Raw genomic sequence first — 18,550 nt, 5'->3', positions numbered from 1 at the left:
ATGGCTTATGGGCCCAGCCGCTCTGCGGCATGTGGGATCTTCCCAGACCAGGGCACGAACCTGTGTCCCCTGCATCGGCAGGCGGACTCTCAACCACTGTGCCACCAGGGAAGCCCTGATTTGAAACATTTTAGTAGAGTTGTTCAACATACATTTTTTCCTGCAGCAGTTTTCTTATCAGAGATGACTATCAAAATTTGAAGCTTAAAACTATTTAGATATTCCTAATATTTTATTTATACTGTCATGAAATTCAAATTAAGTAATATAAAATTAAACTTGTTCCACATCTTTAGACACTGTATATCTAAAGCTTATGCATTCTGAAGAATTTTACTTGTTGTCTGGGGAATGCTTAATACCCTATATCTGATAATCCAATTATGCCTATCATTAGCAACATAGTATAGAAAGCAGGAAAGATTGACCTGTGCAGGGGTCTCAAACTCCAGTGTCTACAGAGGCCAAGTAGTTTATATAAATAAAATAATTGGGTATAATGGAGAATACTGGGGACTGCATAAAGCAGATGTTGGCAGACTTTTTCTGTAAAAGGCCAGATAGTTAATATTTCAAGCACTGGCCATATAGTTTTTATGTTTGTTTACCCCCCCAAAAAAAAAGGAGTTTGCCAATCTTGATCTAAAGGAATTTAAACTCTTACATTTTTTTAAAAAAGTATTTGTGATCCAACAGAACATTTCTTTTGGCTCCATTTGGCTAATGTGTCATCGTTTGTGCCTAAGGCAGAGATTCTCAACATGGTGTTGGTGGTGCTATCAACAAAGAATGCTTGAAATGAAAATTTTCTGTCGTAATGCTTGGGGTGAGCAGGATGATTCTATTGGGGACCAGAAATGCTGACTGTCCCACACAGCTAGGGACAACTCTGTACAACAAAGACTTGTTCCATACTAAATGCCAATGGTACTTCCATTGAGAACCATTGCTCTAGAGATTCTTCTAGATCAAGGGTCAACAAACTTCTTTGGTAAATTACTGGAATGGAAATAGCAAGGACTCAACTCTGCAGATGTTGCATGAAAGCAGCCGTCAATAGTATGCAAATAAATGAGTGTGTCTTTGTTCCAATAAAACTTAATTATTTTCGAATCAGATGGCAGGATGGATTTTGGCCTGTACTGTATATAGTGTGCCGACCTCTGTCTTTTATCATCAGGAGGTCAGAGTTCTTCTGTAGTCAGAAAACCCAAAATGTTTCCCAGTTCAGCAGTAGTCAAGAGAGGTTGCCTAGAAAGCAATCACAATTTTTTTTTTCAAACAGTCTATGTAAAAGTGAGATTCTTTATCAACTTTTTCTTTTTGTTTAATTGTTCCTTTCTGCTGGCCTTTAGTTATTTGGGTTAAATTTTAGTCACAAGAGGGAGCACAGTATTACATATATTTTCTAATTTTATTTGGAAATATATTGATAAGTGAAATGTTTTAAATGATTTATTGAGTGAATTTGCTTTATCTTCCATTTAAAATCTGTCTTAAAAAAGATATGAACTGCCTTCTGCTACAGGTAAAGTCAGATTGCAGGTATAACTTTTTGAGGGATTTAGGGTTTTTTTCTCTTTCCGTAGCAAATTTAAGTAAAGAGCTGGGTCCCTCTTCCTTCTGCCACCCTCCAGCTTTATCTGTACTGCCTGAAGGGGCCTGGCCTTTGCAATTGTGATGTCTGAAGTTTTCCTCTTTTCACTGAATTACTTAGTGGAAAGAAAGCTGCAGTACCTGTTGGTGCCTTAAAGTGACATATGGATGGTAGGGGAATACATTTCGCCTTCATTCAGGAAGGCGAACATTAATGTAAATCTGAGCTTGTCTAAGTTTTCTTTTTCTAATTTTGTTGTAGCCATTTGCCTTAAATTGTCAGCTATTCACTCCATGAAGAATTTAAGTGGCTTCATTAAGATTTCCTAATGGCATATTACTGCATAAGTCATGTTATTTAAAAAAACAAAAACAAAACCTCAGGCTGCTTTATTTCAACCAGCTTCTTTGTATTTTTGTTAATGAATCAGTTTGGGCACTAGTTTAAAATTGTTTTATGAGTCACCTGATTATAATTATTTTGGTTTTTAATTTTAACATTGTTGATTCTAGACAGGGATTTGATAAGGTAGTTTGGATTATGTTCCTGCCTGAATAGATTTAATGTTAGAAATACCACTAGGGTATTCTTGTAAGGCAACCTTTCATGCAAGGAGATTGATAAGAATTAGGACTCAAAGAATACATTATGGTGATGCTCTCTCCATTGTACTTGGATTTTAATTTGATGTCATAATTTGAACACTTAATGATGTTCATTTTATTGTACTTTTATTAATGGTGTGTTCTGCTCCATCAGTTTGTGTTTTCCTTTTAGATATTTAGTGTATTATGGAGTATAAAGCTCTTTGGTGTTTCCTAGCTGAACTATCTTGATGGTAGAAAGTGCATTTAAATATGGTTTATTGATTCTCTAATTTAAAAAAAAAGTACTTTCTAGGAGACATTAGTCATAGTTTCTCCTCTGTACGGCACCGATTCTTAGACTTTTTAACTCCACTAGCCACTTACTTCAACAGAGAAAGAAAAAACAAAAATAAAACCTCACCCAGTTGCTTGTGTAGAAATTAGTCACCAGTGAGATATTTGATTTTTACCAGTTAAACACTTTAAAAAATTAAATTAGCAACAAAAGCAGAAACATTTGTCCTATAGTAAAAGCAGTGATATTTTCAGAAAGTAGATGGTCTTTAAAAGACCATTATTGCCAGTTAACGAAAACTCATGTTTGGATCTTGATAAATTGTGATTATTGGGAATGTTCACAGGACAGCGGAAAAGGAAAAAAGGCCAGGAAAAGTTGGGCTCTCGATTACTTTTAATTTGAATTCTAAAAAATGGGAGTATGGTAGTTTTTCAGAGTGTAGTGACTTAATTCATTTCCCCTCATTGTGCATAAGGGAAGGCATTGCACAATGAAATAGTTGCTAATATGAAGTCTAGGATTCTTCATTATATAATATACCTTTTTTTCCCCATCCACTATAACTATGCTCTTTCGGCTAAATTTCTTTGTGAAAATTTAAGTGCCATAGATGTATGTTTCTGGTCTAAGTGTATCTGGTCTAAGTATCCTTTACATGTGCATAGATGTGATCTATTGCAGGATGTTAGTTGATATCTTACACAATTTCAATTTAGAATGTAGTTTAACTAAATTCTGTTTAAGTTTAATAAGCTATTCTGTTTGAAAGCTACACAAAAGTCATTATATTGCTTAATTAATGTTTTTTTTTTTTAAAGCGGTGTCCCTTTGCTTTGTTTTGTTCCCAGTGTAACCTGGTTTTAAGCTATATACTTGGGGTGCTGAAATATGGAATAATTGGATCTATTTATATTAATTCAATTCACTCATTTCTCTTTATGCTGTCATTTTCATATTCTTATATAACTCTGTCTTGATATGCTAGACAGAAACAGTTTTGTTAGTTAAACTTCCTTTGTAGAAAAATATATCAGCAGTTATTCATATCTCAGTTTCAAAGTAGTGTAAGAACATCATATTTGGCTTTTCATTTTTGTGTGTGTTTTCTTCCTGAAATATTGTTTAGTAAGCTCTGTGGTGATCAAAATAATAGCAAACATTTTAAAGTAACTGAAAATCCAAATTTTAATCTTTTTCTTATTTAATTCCACTGGCAGTTCTGCTTGCTATTTTTCTTATTCACATTCCTAATTTATTAATCTGATTCTTTGTAACTATTTCTTAACAAATTAATATTTAGCTCTTCTTTTTTATCTCAACTTGTTTTGTGCATGCTAGGGATTAAAAAATAATTCCTGTCCCCTAACTACAAGCTCCTTTGAAATTATTTTAACATAACTTTGCTATCTCTTGTATGTATTGTTTTCTTTTCTTCCACTTTGACCACAAATTCCCTCAGGTCTCCGCTGGTTCATCCTCCAAGCCATGGATGCCGCTCGACTCACAACAGCCCAATTCATACTGCTACTGGCTCACGACTTACTCAGAACTTCTCTGTGTCTGTTCCCACTCTCATCTATACTGGTACGAGACTGCTCAGACTCCAGAGCTGGGGAAGCAGGCCACGGGCAGAGTGGCTGCAGAGGGCAGGCAGGCAGGTAGCGTAGGCAGGTACCACAAGTCTTTGCTTCCTCCTTTTCTCACTCGTAGTCCAGTGGCACTGAAGAAATCCTGTATTTAGCCGCCGCAGAGGCTCTAACTACATGGAAGTGAAAGTGTTCTTCCAGCTTCCAAAGTCTCTTCCATAGATCCTCTAAGAACCCTATCTTGTATATGTATACTGTGAGTTTTTAGGAGAATCCTCCAGTATGTATTTTTGCCATTATTTCTGCATTTGGTTAGAAATAAAATTGATGATTGGACTCTAAGTGACATAGCTGCCAAAGCTTCTGATTTGCTTATTTTCTTTATATACAAAACTTGTAACAGTAGGGTCTGTTTCATTCTGTGGAAGAGAGCTGTTGGAAAACAGGTAAGCGACTCTTCTGCATAAAATGCAATGTTTCTGTGTAGCCTATATTCATTTTCCACTCTGCTGTGTTTTTAGCTGTGGCACTCTTGATGCTATAGGATAAGGAAACATGTTTTTCTTTTCAAGATATCTGTGTGTGCAAATATAAAAAATATTGTGAATATTTACACACACCATTTGCAGTCATCATTTTTTCTTTCGTAACTTAAAAAAGCATTGTTTGTTTGAAAATATTTTTATTCATGTATTTATTCTTTTTGTTTATTTCTTCTTTTAATGTTTTTTTACCCCCTTAGTCTGCCATTTCATGCTGTTTTGCTTTTTTACTTGGCTTATTAACTGTTTCAAGGCAGATAATTACTTATCTGGAGAATGATGAATGGTTAAACAGCAATTGGATGTCTTTGGCCTCATACCCAGCTCCACACTTAAGAAATGACTGCTGGCCCTGCCCCAATACTTCCCTGGTGTTTAGATCATGCTGCCTCCGTCAAGTCCTTTGGCACATGATTACTTAATATTTCTCCACCTTCTTCTGGCAGGATTCCCTTCAATGAAGATCCCAATCCCAATACTCACTCATCAGGACCCTCAACCCCTCTGAAAAACCAAACTTATTCCTTTTCACCTTCCAAGTCCTACAGTCGACAGTCCTCTTCTTCTGATACAGATTTGAGTTTGACACCCAAAACTGGTAAGGCACTTCCACTCACTTTTTCTCTTTTTTTTCCAAATATGTTTATGTTCCTTATTAGCTTTCCATCCAAGCCTTTCTTCCTGTTTTTGGCATTTAAGTTAAAAGATAATGTGAATACTGATCATTTTCAGTTACTACAATTAAAATGTGAAAATTTTGTGTAGTTCAGAAGTTATCTTGTTCAGAGAGCGACATTTTGTTGATTTAATCATAGCGTAGATAAGAAGGCCAGAATTCATTTTTGCATGGAGTCATTTTCCATTTCATGCTCAAATTAAGAGGAATAACATCGTAAAGCATTTGGATAGAAAGTAACACTAGTAGCTTGCAATCCAATTCCTCATGCAGTATAAGCATTTTTGAATTCATTGTTTCTATTTTGGAATTTAATTCTAAGATTTTATTAAGAAAAAATCTTACAACTGATTTGGTTATTTTGGAGTACATGTATCTATTTACTAGCTTATTATTTAAAATATTTGGTTTTGCTAGTCTTACTCTCTAGGTTAGAAAATAGCATTTTTGCTTTACTTATTCTTGAATATTTGCCAGGGTATGAAATTTATAATTTTTCCCTCTCCTATTTGTATTTTGTTAATCTCTGAGTTTTTGTGAATATGTTTTATGATAAAAACTGATTAAAAAAATCAAATTAGTTTCTTACTCCTTAAAATAGAATTAGCTTATTTAAGTCATTGAATTATTCTTCTTAAGAAAAATAAAAAATAAATAAAACATTTAAAAGTTAATAGTTTGCAATTTTTGCAAATAGCATTTTTGTCTGGGAGTTTCCTTGCCAGATTGATGAAAACATTTTGCCTAGTTTATTTGCATTATTTTTAATTTATCATCTTTAATAACTTTATTTTTGCGTTAGACAAGAGATTTAGAAAATGACCCCAGATCTTACGAAAACAATGAAAAGAACCAGCACTACTTCCAAAGTAAAGAAAGGGCATTTTTAAAAATCCTATAGACATAATATCTATTTTTATAAATGTAGTCACAAAATGTAAAGAAGATAATTATTAACACCTAATTCTTTGAAAATAACTGCTTTATTTTTACATGTATAATTATAAATAACAACTTAAAATAATGTGATATTTGATAGTAATGGATGCTTTGGAATATGGCATCTTCACCATATTTGTGTCATAAAAACTGAACCATTGAAATTGTAGTGAACCAGTGAAATTGTGTTTTGTTTTGTTTTTAAATAAAGGCTGAGGTTCTGGCCTTGAAATTCATAACAATGAAAACAATAAAGACCTAGGATAGCATTTGAAGAGTAAGTTTTCTTAAACATATTTTTGAGGCTTTGTCCACTGGTTGTTTATTTGTGTATTCCAGGTCACTTTTCAGTATTTCTTACCTTCCTTTTTTTTTGCCATACTACAGACACATTTTTGAAAGTATTTCCTTGGTCTTTCTGTTTCTTTTTTTTCATTCACCAGAAAAGCCAAGTCTAAAGAAGATTGTGAAGTAATAAATTAACTGAAAGAGACTTCTCTTCCCTTAGCTTTCTAGTAGGCAATCAATTGTACTATCAATGAAAACTTTTTTGCATTTTATTTTCTAGCTCCAAATTTTTAGTTTTTAAAAATTAACTTACAAAAGAGCTATTATTCTCATGTATTTCTACATTTATAAGCTGTCGCTAAATTAATCATTTTGTTTTACTATAACTATTCAATACCTCAATCGCATATTTATAGGATATTAACAATTTTTAGTTGTTTGGCCTTATCATGGGTCCCAAAAATATCTTCGAATACTCCTGAGGAGCATTGCTATTTCTCATGGAGATTTAAAGTGGCAAAATTATGAATGTTCTAAAGTTCCTAGAGCTGTAGTTCAGCATGTATTTCATGATAGATTAGTTGTTTATGATTGATTTATTATAGGTAAATTGGAGAGCCAAAAAAATAGAATAAAGTTAATAAAACTTAGACTGAGAAAGTTGTTTTTCTGTTTGTAGTTAAAGCTATCACCCACCTTCAGATGGGTCTTCAGATGGGTTTTTAAAAAATTTCATATTGATTTAAATATTTTTATAGAGTCTAATTTTTGACATTTTACAAGGTTTTATTTTCATTTTTTTTTCAAGTATTCAACGAGTAGGAGTGGAATTTTAGAATTCTAGTGTTAGGATATTGATGTGACACCTGACTCAAGCCAGTTTTTACTTTTTTTGGTCAGGCTTTTTGCCATGTATGTTTTTTGTGATCCAGAGGGTATTTCTTTGGCTCTTAGGTACTCAAATCTTTGTAAATATAAACAGTACTGTGATAGGATTTGCGTATTTAAAATTTTAGAGGAAAAAGAAAATCATTAATGTACATCTCAAAGATGGACAGAAAGAAGTTAATATAGTATTTATTTAAACTTAATGGCGACTATCTGCCTAATGTGGTAGCAAGTGTTGATTTTTTTTGAATGGGTATTCAATTAAAATACTCATAAGTGGTATGTTTTAGTTAATAACATTTGAAGAACTATACTTTTACCACTTTGAATAAGTTTTTATATTTGAGACAACAAATTTCTGGCTTTAAAAAATGTGGTACATTTTAGCTTTACACAGCCTTAAGCAAAAAATGGCAGGAAAGTCAGCTAAAAGTAATTAGAATGGCATAAAATCCTATGTTAGTGATTTAAAAATTTTTAATGAGTGCAGAGTTTGTAAAGGTTTTGTTGAATTTTAGACTCTGCCTTTTATTTATATTATGTTGAATAGATGATCTTGCTGATGACTTCATATGCTTACTTGATTTGTGTATGCATTTTACAGTTCATTTCTACTGTTATGTTTTGCTTCATCATTGCTTTCCTTATCCTGCATTTTCTGGTCATCTTCTGAATCTGCAACTTTTCTCTGCTACTTTCCTCCACAGCACCTTACCCACAGGGGGCTAGGATTTACCTGTGTCCCAGCTCCCCCTCTCTCTCTTGTGGTTCCCTTCATCTTAAAAAGTCCTGTCTTCTCCTCTCGGAATCTAGCCTTCCCCCTCATCCTTCTAGCCTTGTCAGCCCAGTTCTGAGGAAAAGTGTTTCTTTCAGTGAAGAGCTGTTCCTGGCTGCTTCTGGTAGGATCATATTATGTCAGCTTTTTAATCCCTTTATTTTAAATCATCTTTGAAAAAAATTAATTATTTCATACCATATAGAAGTATTGGGTATTTTACACAGCATGTACTCTTATTTTTCTTATTGGCAGACAGTTTAATGGTTAGAATTATTATGAGGACATGATTGAGGATTACTTGATGGATAATTATGAATATTCTGCTAAAAGAATTTTATGTATTAAAAATTATATGTCTAAGGACACGTAGATCTGCATATTTCCAATAATTTTTAGATTCTCATTACCAGAGTTTCTGTTTTAGATGCTTTACTTTCTTTCCCTTCACACCAACTCCATTCATGTTGGACCTATACCATCATGTTGCTAAACCATACAGTTACATTAGTAAATTATTCTGTTTGAATCAGTTTAAGTCTCATTTTGGTGATATTCTTTCATTATCCATTTTTTTTCTGTCCATTGCATTAATTTTCAAGTTATTCTGCTCTATTTTCTGATATTTCATTTATCTCTACAAAATTACGTTTTATTTTATGGTTTTCAATATGCTTCATATAAAAATCTTAGTTTCATTTCTGTGTTTAGTATTGTATAGTCTCTAAAAATTACATTTAGGTTACTACAAGAAAAATACATTTCTTTTTTATTTTTAAAGAACAGAATGGGACTATACACATGCTAACTTTTGTTTCCTTATCCAAGAACAGCTAAAAATGTAAAAGTAAATTAGTTCCTTTTTTAAGTCATCGTACATAGTAAATCTGCCTGCATGTATCTTCAGTTTTAAAAGGTGGGACTAAACTATAAACTCTAGTTTGTAGAGTACTGGCTTCTCACCTGTCCCCTGCTTTCTATAATTCTTTGACCATAATTGGTCTATTAGTATTATCAAAAGAATAAACTAAGATAGGGAAAGAAATTTAAAATTAAGCCTTTAAAAAAATACATCTAAGAGCTTGGGAAATGTAATTCTTTCATCCATGACTGTGTACATTTGTGAGGTGTCTATTATATGCCTCTGGTTTTTTAAAAAAACTCTTTACGTTAATTTTTGCAAACGAGTGTTGAAAACTATGATATGACTATTAATACTGTTTTGTCATGAATGTTATGTTTAGGAATGGGAAATTATCAGAAAATAGATGTGACTATATTTCAGAATTGCCTGAAATTATTCATGCTCTTTAGAGAATTTTAGAATATTTTAGATAAGCCCAATTAGTGCTTTTTCTCTATATATATTTACTTTTAAACAAACATTTAATTTTCTCTTATTTCTTTTAGTACTCTTAAATTGTTAGCATGGTATAAATAATTGGTATTATATTGATTATTTTTTATTAGAAGATTCAACTTTTAAAATTGAATATTATATAAAAATTTATCACCTTAATATAATTTTTTTTTTTTTTAATATAATTTTATAAATGATTTTTAGAACAAATTAAGTCCAAAGCTTGCTGTGATCAGTAGGACTTTGGCATCTTGCTTCTAAAGAAAACTTTGTGAATAAAAAAAGTAAAATATGTGCTTAGTTGCCATCACAAATACTTTAAACTTTCTTTATACTTTATACTTTCTTTTTAACAGATTTTGACTCATGATATTTATGAAGATGAATGCAATTAAACTGTCTGTTTCTCTAGTTGTTTTTTGGTTGTTATTTATGTACTGATGTTCTGTAGGAATGGGAAGTGGTAGTGCTGGAAAAGAAGGGGGGCCCTTTAAAGCTCTATTAAGACAACAGACTCAGTCAGCATTGGAACAGAGGGTAAGAGTCACTCAACATTCTTTATTCTTACACTGTTAATATGATTTTATTATCATGCTTCCATGTACTTATAACATTTTTATAATTTTATAATAAGTTTATTTTATAAACTTATTTTTATAAACTAGTTTTGGTCATGTATCTATAATACTGTAATTTCAATCCAAAATATATTTAAGGTATCAGAGTAATTCATTTATGAATAATTACTTTTAATTTGGAATAATTCTATAAATATTTTTGTTTTGTCTTCCAATATTATATTAGAAATAATCTATTTGGAAATATCCATTGAATGATGAAATCATTTCTGATTTTACATTAAAGTTATAGTATGTAAAAGAAAATAGATAATTTTCTAGAAAAAATTTTATTGATGTTATATTAAAAATAATTCTTTAGTATATTAATATATTTATTTTCTGAGATGATTTTTATCACTGGCCAATGTCCTTGGGGTTAAGAAATGCAGATTCCATATTTCTACAGATTAACATAGATAATGTGGTTGTTCAGTATGTGAATGCATCACTTTTAATTACTATAAATTTGTTTTATTAAATATGTTGTATGGAACAATGAATAGTTGAAGTTTTGGGATGATTTTCTCTTTTTATTTTTTTGTATAAACGTCATTGCTAAGGGAGGATCACCTCATAGGTTCTGTAGGAGGCGGGTATGTTTCTGAACCTGTGTGAGAACCTATTTCATGTATCGGTAGCTTTTGTAGTTTGAATCTTGATCATTTAAATTTTATTTAAGCTGTTAACAAATGTTGCCAGCTTTTTTTCTTTTCATAATGCAAAGTTTTCTTTTTTTAATTTTAATAGCACTATGAGGCTCATTTTTTTTTTTCTACTTAACTAATACAGTGCATGATTTTATATGTCATGTCAGTTATTTTAAGGCACAGTTCCATAGCTTTCATTATGTCTGATTTGGAAGTTATAAGCGTTTACAGAATTTTCTTTTACATGTTCCATTTTATACTAGCATTAAATTAAAAGAAACAAAGTGAATGGCTGTAAAAGGGTGTATTTTATAAACCAAAGGTATTTCTTTTCTAGAGGTTGACTTTTGAGAAGAGTGTTTTTCAGATCCTATTATTATAAACAGTACAATAAGTAATTTTTTTAGACTTTCTTTCCTAGTGCTGAAAGTATCTGTGTACGCACTGTTTGCCTTTTAGACGAGGCTCCAGAGAACAGAGCTGAACAAACAGAGCGATGGGACTTTAGCAATACCTAGTTCTTTGCCTTATGCTCTGTCAGGCAGCAGTTGCCTTTCAGCTACTCTCACATCTGGCAGGCATACCAACCAGGCCATCAAGTAGCCCACCTAAACATTCAGACTGTGCATTGAAACCAAACATAGACTAACAACATGGGGAAGAAGGTCAAATAAAGGTGTGTGTCACTTACAGTTTTTAGGCCAGAGAGCTCTTACCGCCTCCCTACTCCCAGTTTTACACTCTCTCGAGTCCTGTACACTAGGAATATTTCCTGTAATCTAATTACCATCCTAGAATTCACAGGAACAGAAAAACTTGAGTTGCCTTGACGTTTGCTATAATGAGATTTTGCTTGTATGTTAAGCCCATGACTTTACTCTCTGTACTAAGAAGTTTGAAGAGCACCTAGCTTTAAAACAAAAAAAAATACTAATCAATGAAAATTGTTTTGGATTTAGTTTGGATAATATTTATGTTTTCAAATATGCTTTCAAAAATTCTTAAAATTTTGGACACATTAACATATTGGGCATACATTACTAGATAATCCTCGTGGCATTAACAGCAAAGGTATGGAGAGCTACAGTTTTCATTTACAACTTTATAAAGCCTCAATTGGCAATATATTTACATTACCGAACCTTGCAGTGGCAGTTACTTGAATTTGTGAGCCTCCCTCTCTACCCTGCGTACATAATAATAGAAAAAGCATTATCTTGTTTGGCTTTCCCATTTACCTGTGGTTGCCATTAGTATGGGAAAAATATGTACAGAAGTATGAAGAATTCTCCCTGTATGTGTACAGATATGCCTTAACTCTGCCAAGTTGAACACTCGATCAAATTGAACACATGATCTACTTACCATTTAATATATTCATTTTAAAATACTCATTTCTACCCCTTGCTACCTTTAATAAACTATATGGCTTTTTTTTCTTATGGAAAAGAGAAGCTTTATTTGTCCATCATTTTTTTATTTTATGAGTTATTCAAGTAGCAGTTCTCAAAAATAAAAGTGTTATTATTTTTTTTCTCTCACAAAAGCATTAAAAAATAAGTTGACAAGATCTTGGTAACAGGTATCAGATTACTGGAAGATGAGAAATAGAGATAAAACTTTTATTTAGATTTAGGTTCTGCCTATGAACTGTTTGCTGTAAAGCAAATAGATTTATTTTTTCAATATGATTTTTTTTCACTTGTAAGAAAAATGAAGTTACTTTTTAGATTCCGGGATGTATATTCTTCTTCAATAAAGAAACCTAATTGACTTAGTTTAACCTAGTATTTCCCAAATATATTTTACCATGGAGTCTTCCATTTAAAGAAAGAAACTTTCTTTAACTTTGGGAAACTTAGATATAAAGCAAAGTCTTTTGACAAATTATCATTTTAGAAGTGGGGATAAAATTATATAATAAATCATAGTAGGAACCTGGCATGGAGTTTTATATCTAGAAAGTTTACTCTGGTGTCTTGAGATAATAAAAAGAATCTCTGATTTCAAAAAAAATTGCTTAAATATCTTCTAAGAAAAATCCTATTTAAATCTTAAAAAAAAAATCCATTTTGTTCTCAGAATTTTCAACTAGCCTGTCTTTGAGCACATGCTGTTAAATGATTTATGCTGCATGTACTTGGCTTATGTCAAAGTATCAACATATGAAGTCTTATCTAGGCTCCACAGGGCAAGATTTTTTTTAAAATGTATGTATGTATGTATGTATGTATTTATTTATTTATTTATGGCTGTGTTGGGTCTTCGTTGCTGCACATGGGCTTTCTCTAGTTGCAGTGAGCAGGGGCTACTCTTTTTTTTAAAAAAATATTTATTTTTGTATAATTGATTTACAACGTTGTATTAGTTTCTGCTGTACAGCAAATTGAATCAGTTATCCATATACCTATATCCACTCTTAGATTCTTTTCCCATATAAGCCATTACAGAGTATTGAGTAGAGTTCCCTGTGCTATACAGTAGGTCCTTATTAGTTATCTAATTTATATACAGTAGTGTGTATCTGTCAATCCCAATCTCCCAATTTAAACCTCCCCCCTCCCTTACCGCCCGGTAAACCATAAGTTTATTTTATACATCTGTAACTCTATTTCGGTTTTGTAGATAAGTTCATTTGTAGCCTTTTTTTAGATTCCATGTATAAGCAATATCATATGATATTTGCCTTTCTCTGTCTGACTTACTTCACCCGGTATAACGATCTCTAGGTCCATCCATGTTGCTGCAAATGGCATTATTTTGTTCTTTTCTATGGTGGAGTAATATTTCATTGTATATATATACCACATCTTCTTTATCCATTCCTCTATCAATGGACATTTAGGTCGCTTCCATGTCTTGGCTATTGTAAATACCACTGCAATTACCACTGGGTTGCATGTAGCTTTTCGAATTATGGTTTTCTCTGGGTATATGCCCAGGAGTGGGATTGCTGGATCATATGGTACTTCTATATTTAGTTTTTTAAGGAACCTCCATACTATTCTCCATAGTAGCTGTATCAGTTTGCATTCCCACCAACAGTGCAAGAGGGTTCCCTTTTCCCCACACCTTCTCCAGCATTTATTGTTTGTAGATTTTTTGATGATGGTCATTCTGACCTGTGTGAGGTGACACCTCATTATAGTTTTGATTTGCATTTCTCTAATAACTAGTGATGTTGAGCATCTTTTCATGTGCTTTTTAACCATCTGTATGTCTTCTTTGGAGAAATGTCTATTTAGATCTTCCACCCATTTTTTCATTGGGTTTTTTGTTTTTGTTTTTTTAATATTGAGCTGCATGAGCTGTTTGTATATTTTGGAGGTTAATCCCTTGTCGGTTGCTTCATTTGCAAATATTTTCTCCCATTCTGAGGGCTGTCTTTTCGTTTTGTTTATGGTTTCCTTTGCTCTGCAAAAGCTTTTAAGTTTCATTAGGTCCCATTTGTTTATTTTTGTTTTTATTTCCATTTCTCAAGGAGGTGGATCGAAAAAGATCGTGCTGTGATTTATGTCATAGCGTATTATGCCTACGTTTTCCTCTAAGAGTTGTATAGTATCCAGCCTTACATTTAGGTCTTTAATCCATTTTGAGTTTATTTTTGTGTATGGTGTTAGAGAATGTTCTAATTTCCTTCTTTTGCATGTAGGTATCCGGTTTTCCCAGCATCACTTATTGAAGAGACTGAGGGGCTACTCTTGGTTGTGGTGTGTGGGCTTCTTATTGTGGTGGCTTCTCTTGTTGTGGAGCACGGGCTCTAGGCGCGCGGGCTTCAGTAGTTGTGGCACGCAGGCTTAGTAGTTGTGGCTCGCGGGCTCTAGAGCACAGGCTCAGTAGTTGTGGCACAGGGGCTTAGTTGCTCTGTGGGATGTGGGATCTTCCCGGACCAGGGCTCGAACCCGTGTCCCTTGCATTGGCAGGCAGATTCTTAACCACCAGGATATTTTTAATATAAGGGCTTTCCAGAGAAAATGTCTTCTGTAGTCCCTGGCATTCCCATCTGGACATTGAAAGCAGGGTGTGCTTGGGCTGATCTTAAGGAGGCTGTCCTTTTCAGTGAAAGAGAACCTGTAGATTGATCAGGTATAGTAACGGACTAGAGATTAAGATCAATTCTTTAACTCAGTGTTTTAACCAGAAATGGCAAGAAGCCAGGTGATAAAGTCTGTGGTTCAGAGAGAACCTAAGCCCTCTTCATCTCAGTTTTTGACCTGAAACACGGAGATGGTAGTACCTCTGTCTCAGGGTGTGGGAAAGATTGTGAAGCATAGTTTTAAGCTACTGTGCATAGGACTGGCACGCTGTAAGTGCTCCATAGTAGTCATTGGTGATGGTAGTGGGAGGATAGGTATTTAACAGTCAGCTGAGATACTGGCAGTAGCTCTTCTGAGAGAATTGTCTGAAGATGCTAGTTTGGGTTGATTAACGATGTCATTTTAATTGTAGGTTAAATTTTGTGTGTTAAACTGAGGGAGTGTGCTGGATGAACTGGGGACAGTTAGGACAGAGTTTAAGTTGGTAGCGTGGGTCTCTGCCTCTTTGGGCAGCCATTCCCCTACATTTTCTGCTGTGACCGGCTCTAGAGTGATGCTTTCCCTCCTGTCCCTTTATCCCATCTTCTGAAATCTGGGGAGAAGAGTCAAAGAATCCTGAATAGAGAAATCATTTAGGTTCATTTTTTTCATACTTATCTGAAATCTTATATGCAGATGGTTTCCAGCATGGAATTTACCTAATTTATTTCTCAATTTTTGGTGGAAGTACTGTTTTCCATTTAGCTTACAAAATTTTCATTTTCAGTGTCTCTTACCCAGAATATTTAAAATGTTAACTATCAAGATTAAGTGTAAAGTGTTTTTTTATACTTGGCCACAGTAGTTTGAGGAAATTTAAAAACTTCCGTATTCTTAAAATTGAAAAACCTTAGAGATCTAACTTATTAGGTAAAATACTAAAGTTTCCAGTAACATAAGCTTACCTGTACATTCCTCATTTAAAACTTATATTTTAAAAAATTTAGATGGAAATAAGGAGCTATCTTGACTAACCATTTTATAATACTTTTAAGTAAAATTCTCCTCCCGTCGTCTCCCTTCTCTTCCTTTTCCTCTTCCTATCAGCTGGGCCAAACCTGTCCACTTCCATTGACTGTTTTTTTACACCTTTCTGTATAGCCTAGGTTTTTCTTGCCCTTGTTAAAGATTACTTTTAAATTCGAATGAATTTATTTCTAAATATGTATGTGTGTGTATGTACACACACACATGCACACACATATTTTTTAATACTGTATCTCATGAGTTATTGAGGTGTGCAGGACTGTTTGCCTCTGTGGTAAATGGCTCCAAGTTGCTATGCTGTGTGAATTATGCTTTGGTCAGTTCGTATTCTCCATGCTTTAAGCAGACAATCAGTAATCTTGCTGTTTTTAATGTGCCTGCTTCTAGTAATATTCTTTATCTCCCAGCTTTTATTTGCTGCATTTAATCTGCTGTGGGTCCAGAAAAAAAGATACCAATAGATTTTAGAATATGTTCCTAACATTATACATTTATAATTACCATATATCATCATATGAATATGGTCTGTGGGGATCTCTTATGAATGAAGTACCTGAAGTTTAGTACTTGGAACTAACAGTTCTTTTGACTGTTGAGGGCCCTGTTTTGCTTATTTTCCAGTTCTCAGTTATGTTCTGAATAGCTGAGGCTACTGGTAAGTGACTTCTGGTTAAGTGAGCTACATTAATCTTGCAGCTAGACAGGTTGGATGTTAAGTTTCCCATACTTGCATCCAATTTGTACCACGCGAGAGGCTTCTGTATTTGGGCAACCACAGGAACTCCCCTTTCTTTCTGGGTGTTGTTTCAATGAATTTCCTTTCTCTGCTTTGCCATTTCTCTCTTGCATGCTTCTCTTTGTCTCTAAATTGACAAGTTTGATATCCTTGAGAGAGAAGGGGAGAATAAAGCCTAAAAGAACTTGTAGAATTTTATTGCCCGCCTTACTGTCATCTGCATACCTCTCCCCTTTCTTAATACGCATTTATGTTTTTACATTTTTTTCCTGCTGCCCCCATATTAATAGAGAAAATAATCTCACACAATGATTCTCTGCCCACCTGAACTTGACATTGGCTCTTCTCTTCACCTTTCTATGTAGCTCTTAACCTGATCTGCTCATCTCTGTCTCCTCCTCCCTGAGTCCCACATTCTTTTCCATCTCCTGCCCCAGACCTTCAGTCTTTACTGGTAGCCCGGGATAGGGTATGTGTGTTGAGGGATAGTCTACGCCCACTGAGAAGTAGATGTGGGGTAGCGGGGCAGGCAGATTCCCCCCCGCCCTCCTGTCTCATTGCCACCTTGCATCAGAATAGGAGATTGCGAGGAAGGAAGAGTGTGTTCAAATACCTTTTTTTTTGGGCCATGCCGTGTGGCTTGTGGGATCTTAGTTCCCCGACGAGGGATTGAACCTGGGCTCTCAGCAGTGAGAGCGAGGAGTCCCACCCACTGGGCCGCCACGGAAGCCCCCTGTTCAAATATCTTAATTTGGAACTCTGAGAACGTTTTTTTTCTCATTTAGAATTGATAAAAAGAGTGTTCGGACTTTGTATAACATGTGGGAAAATGGATTTAGAGCTCTAACATCCAAGAAAACTTTTAATTACAAAGCATCTGTAATGCATAATTGGTAGCCTTTTGTAAGGGGTAGATTCATTTCCTTATGGCAAGCTTTTTAATAAGCACATTTTTTGTACTTCACACATGGTCAGTTGTTTTCTTCCCCCGTTCTGTCTACTAGGAATTTCCATTTTTTACCTTGACGGCGTTTCCTCCTGGATTCCTCGTGCATGTCGGGGGAGTTGTTAGTGCACGCTCTGTGAAGCTTTTGGATCGTATCCACAATCCTGGTATGTTCTTTAGAAGTTTGTTTTCGATGTTTCATTTACTTACATTGTGATTATTAACATTGATTTTTATAATTTTTTAAGCCAAATCTATCCAGAAAGAAGAATGACAAAGAAAGTATGAACTGACGCACGTTGCTCTAAAATATTTGCAGTAATCTTAATTAAAAATAATTAAACTAAGTATATATTTTAGTTACGTTTGTATACAGAACAAATCTTGATTCATCTTTGGCCAAGGTGTATCACTTTGAGGGAATCCTTAAGTCACTTTTGAGTCAGCTGTTATTTTCTTTGACCCATGCAGATAACAAATTTTACAATTTGATCATTGTGGCCATTAGCTTAAGATGTTAATTCTTTTCACTAGCAATAATTCTTTATGGATTTTGAGTAATTTCCTTATTCATAAAAGAAGTATTGTTTTAAAATGTAATTGTAAACATTGTGTAGAGTACCTTAAGAGTTTAAAAAAGGCAACTATTCTCTTTGGGTCCTTGGTTTCTTTTATGTAGCTATTTGTTCCATATAAGTGAACAAGAAAAAATGACAGCTCACTTCTTTAAAACACGGGGTCTTGATTATAAAAGAGAAGAGGCATGGAAGTCCTAGTAATTTCAAGCCCTTGGACTAAAAATGCTTTGATGATTTTTCTAAACCTAAAATAAGCATGATAAGTATGGTAGGAACTTTCCTATGGACTCTGTTCTCACATCTCTCATTGACTAGATGCCCAATAACTTGCTCAAATCACTTATTATTTTGATGACATACCTTAAACCTGAAGTTATATTAATATTCTTACTTGGCACATATCAGATATGTTTTTGAAAATTTT

At 33.8% G+C, this 18,550-nt stretch overlaps 1 protein-coding gene across 4 annotated transcripts in view; it reads left to right on the top strand.

Annotated features, from left to right (window-relative positions):
• Window positions 1–18,550, top strand: part of C2CD5 (C2 calcium dependent domain containing 5) — an 82,530-nt gene that overhangs the window by 16,744 nt on the left and 47,236 nt on the right. For 2 of the 4 annotated variants that reach the window (XR_014297457.1, XM_082666527.1), the window contains exons 8-10: window positions 5,057–5,208; window positions 9,988–10,073; window positions 17,607–17,715. Coding sequence is in view for 3 of the 4 variants with exons in the window: in XM_082666527.1 (XP_082522653.1) it covers window positions 5,057–5,208; window positions 9,988–10,073; window positions 17,607–17,715 (347 nt within the window). In the remaining variant the exon portion in view is untranslated. Of the gene's footprint in view, window positions 1–5,056; window positions 5,209–8,108; window positions 8,301–9,987; window positions 10,074–17,606; window positions 17,716–18,550 lie in introns of those variants that run through there. The other 2 variants (XM_082666529.1, XM_082666528.1) reach the window with 2 other exon arrangements.

This window comes from Grampus griseus (assembly GCF_964374135.1).
Source record: "Grampus griseus genome assembly, chromosome: 11".
Classification (NCBI taxonomy): Eukaryota; Metazoa; Chordata; class Mammalia; order Artiodactyla; family Delphinidae; genus Grampus; species Grampus griseus.
This window is presented reverse-complemented; position numbering and strand designations above follow the sequence as displayed.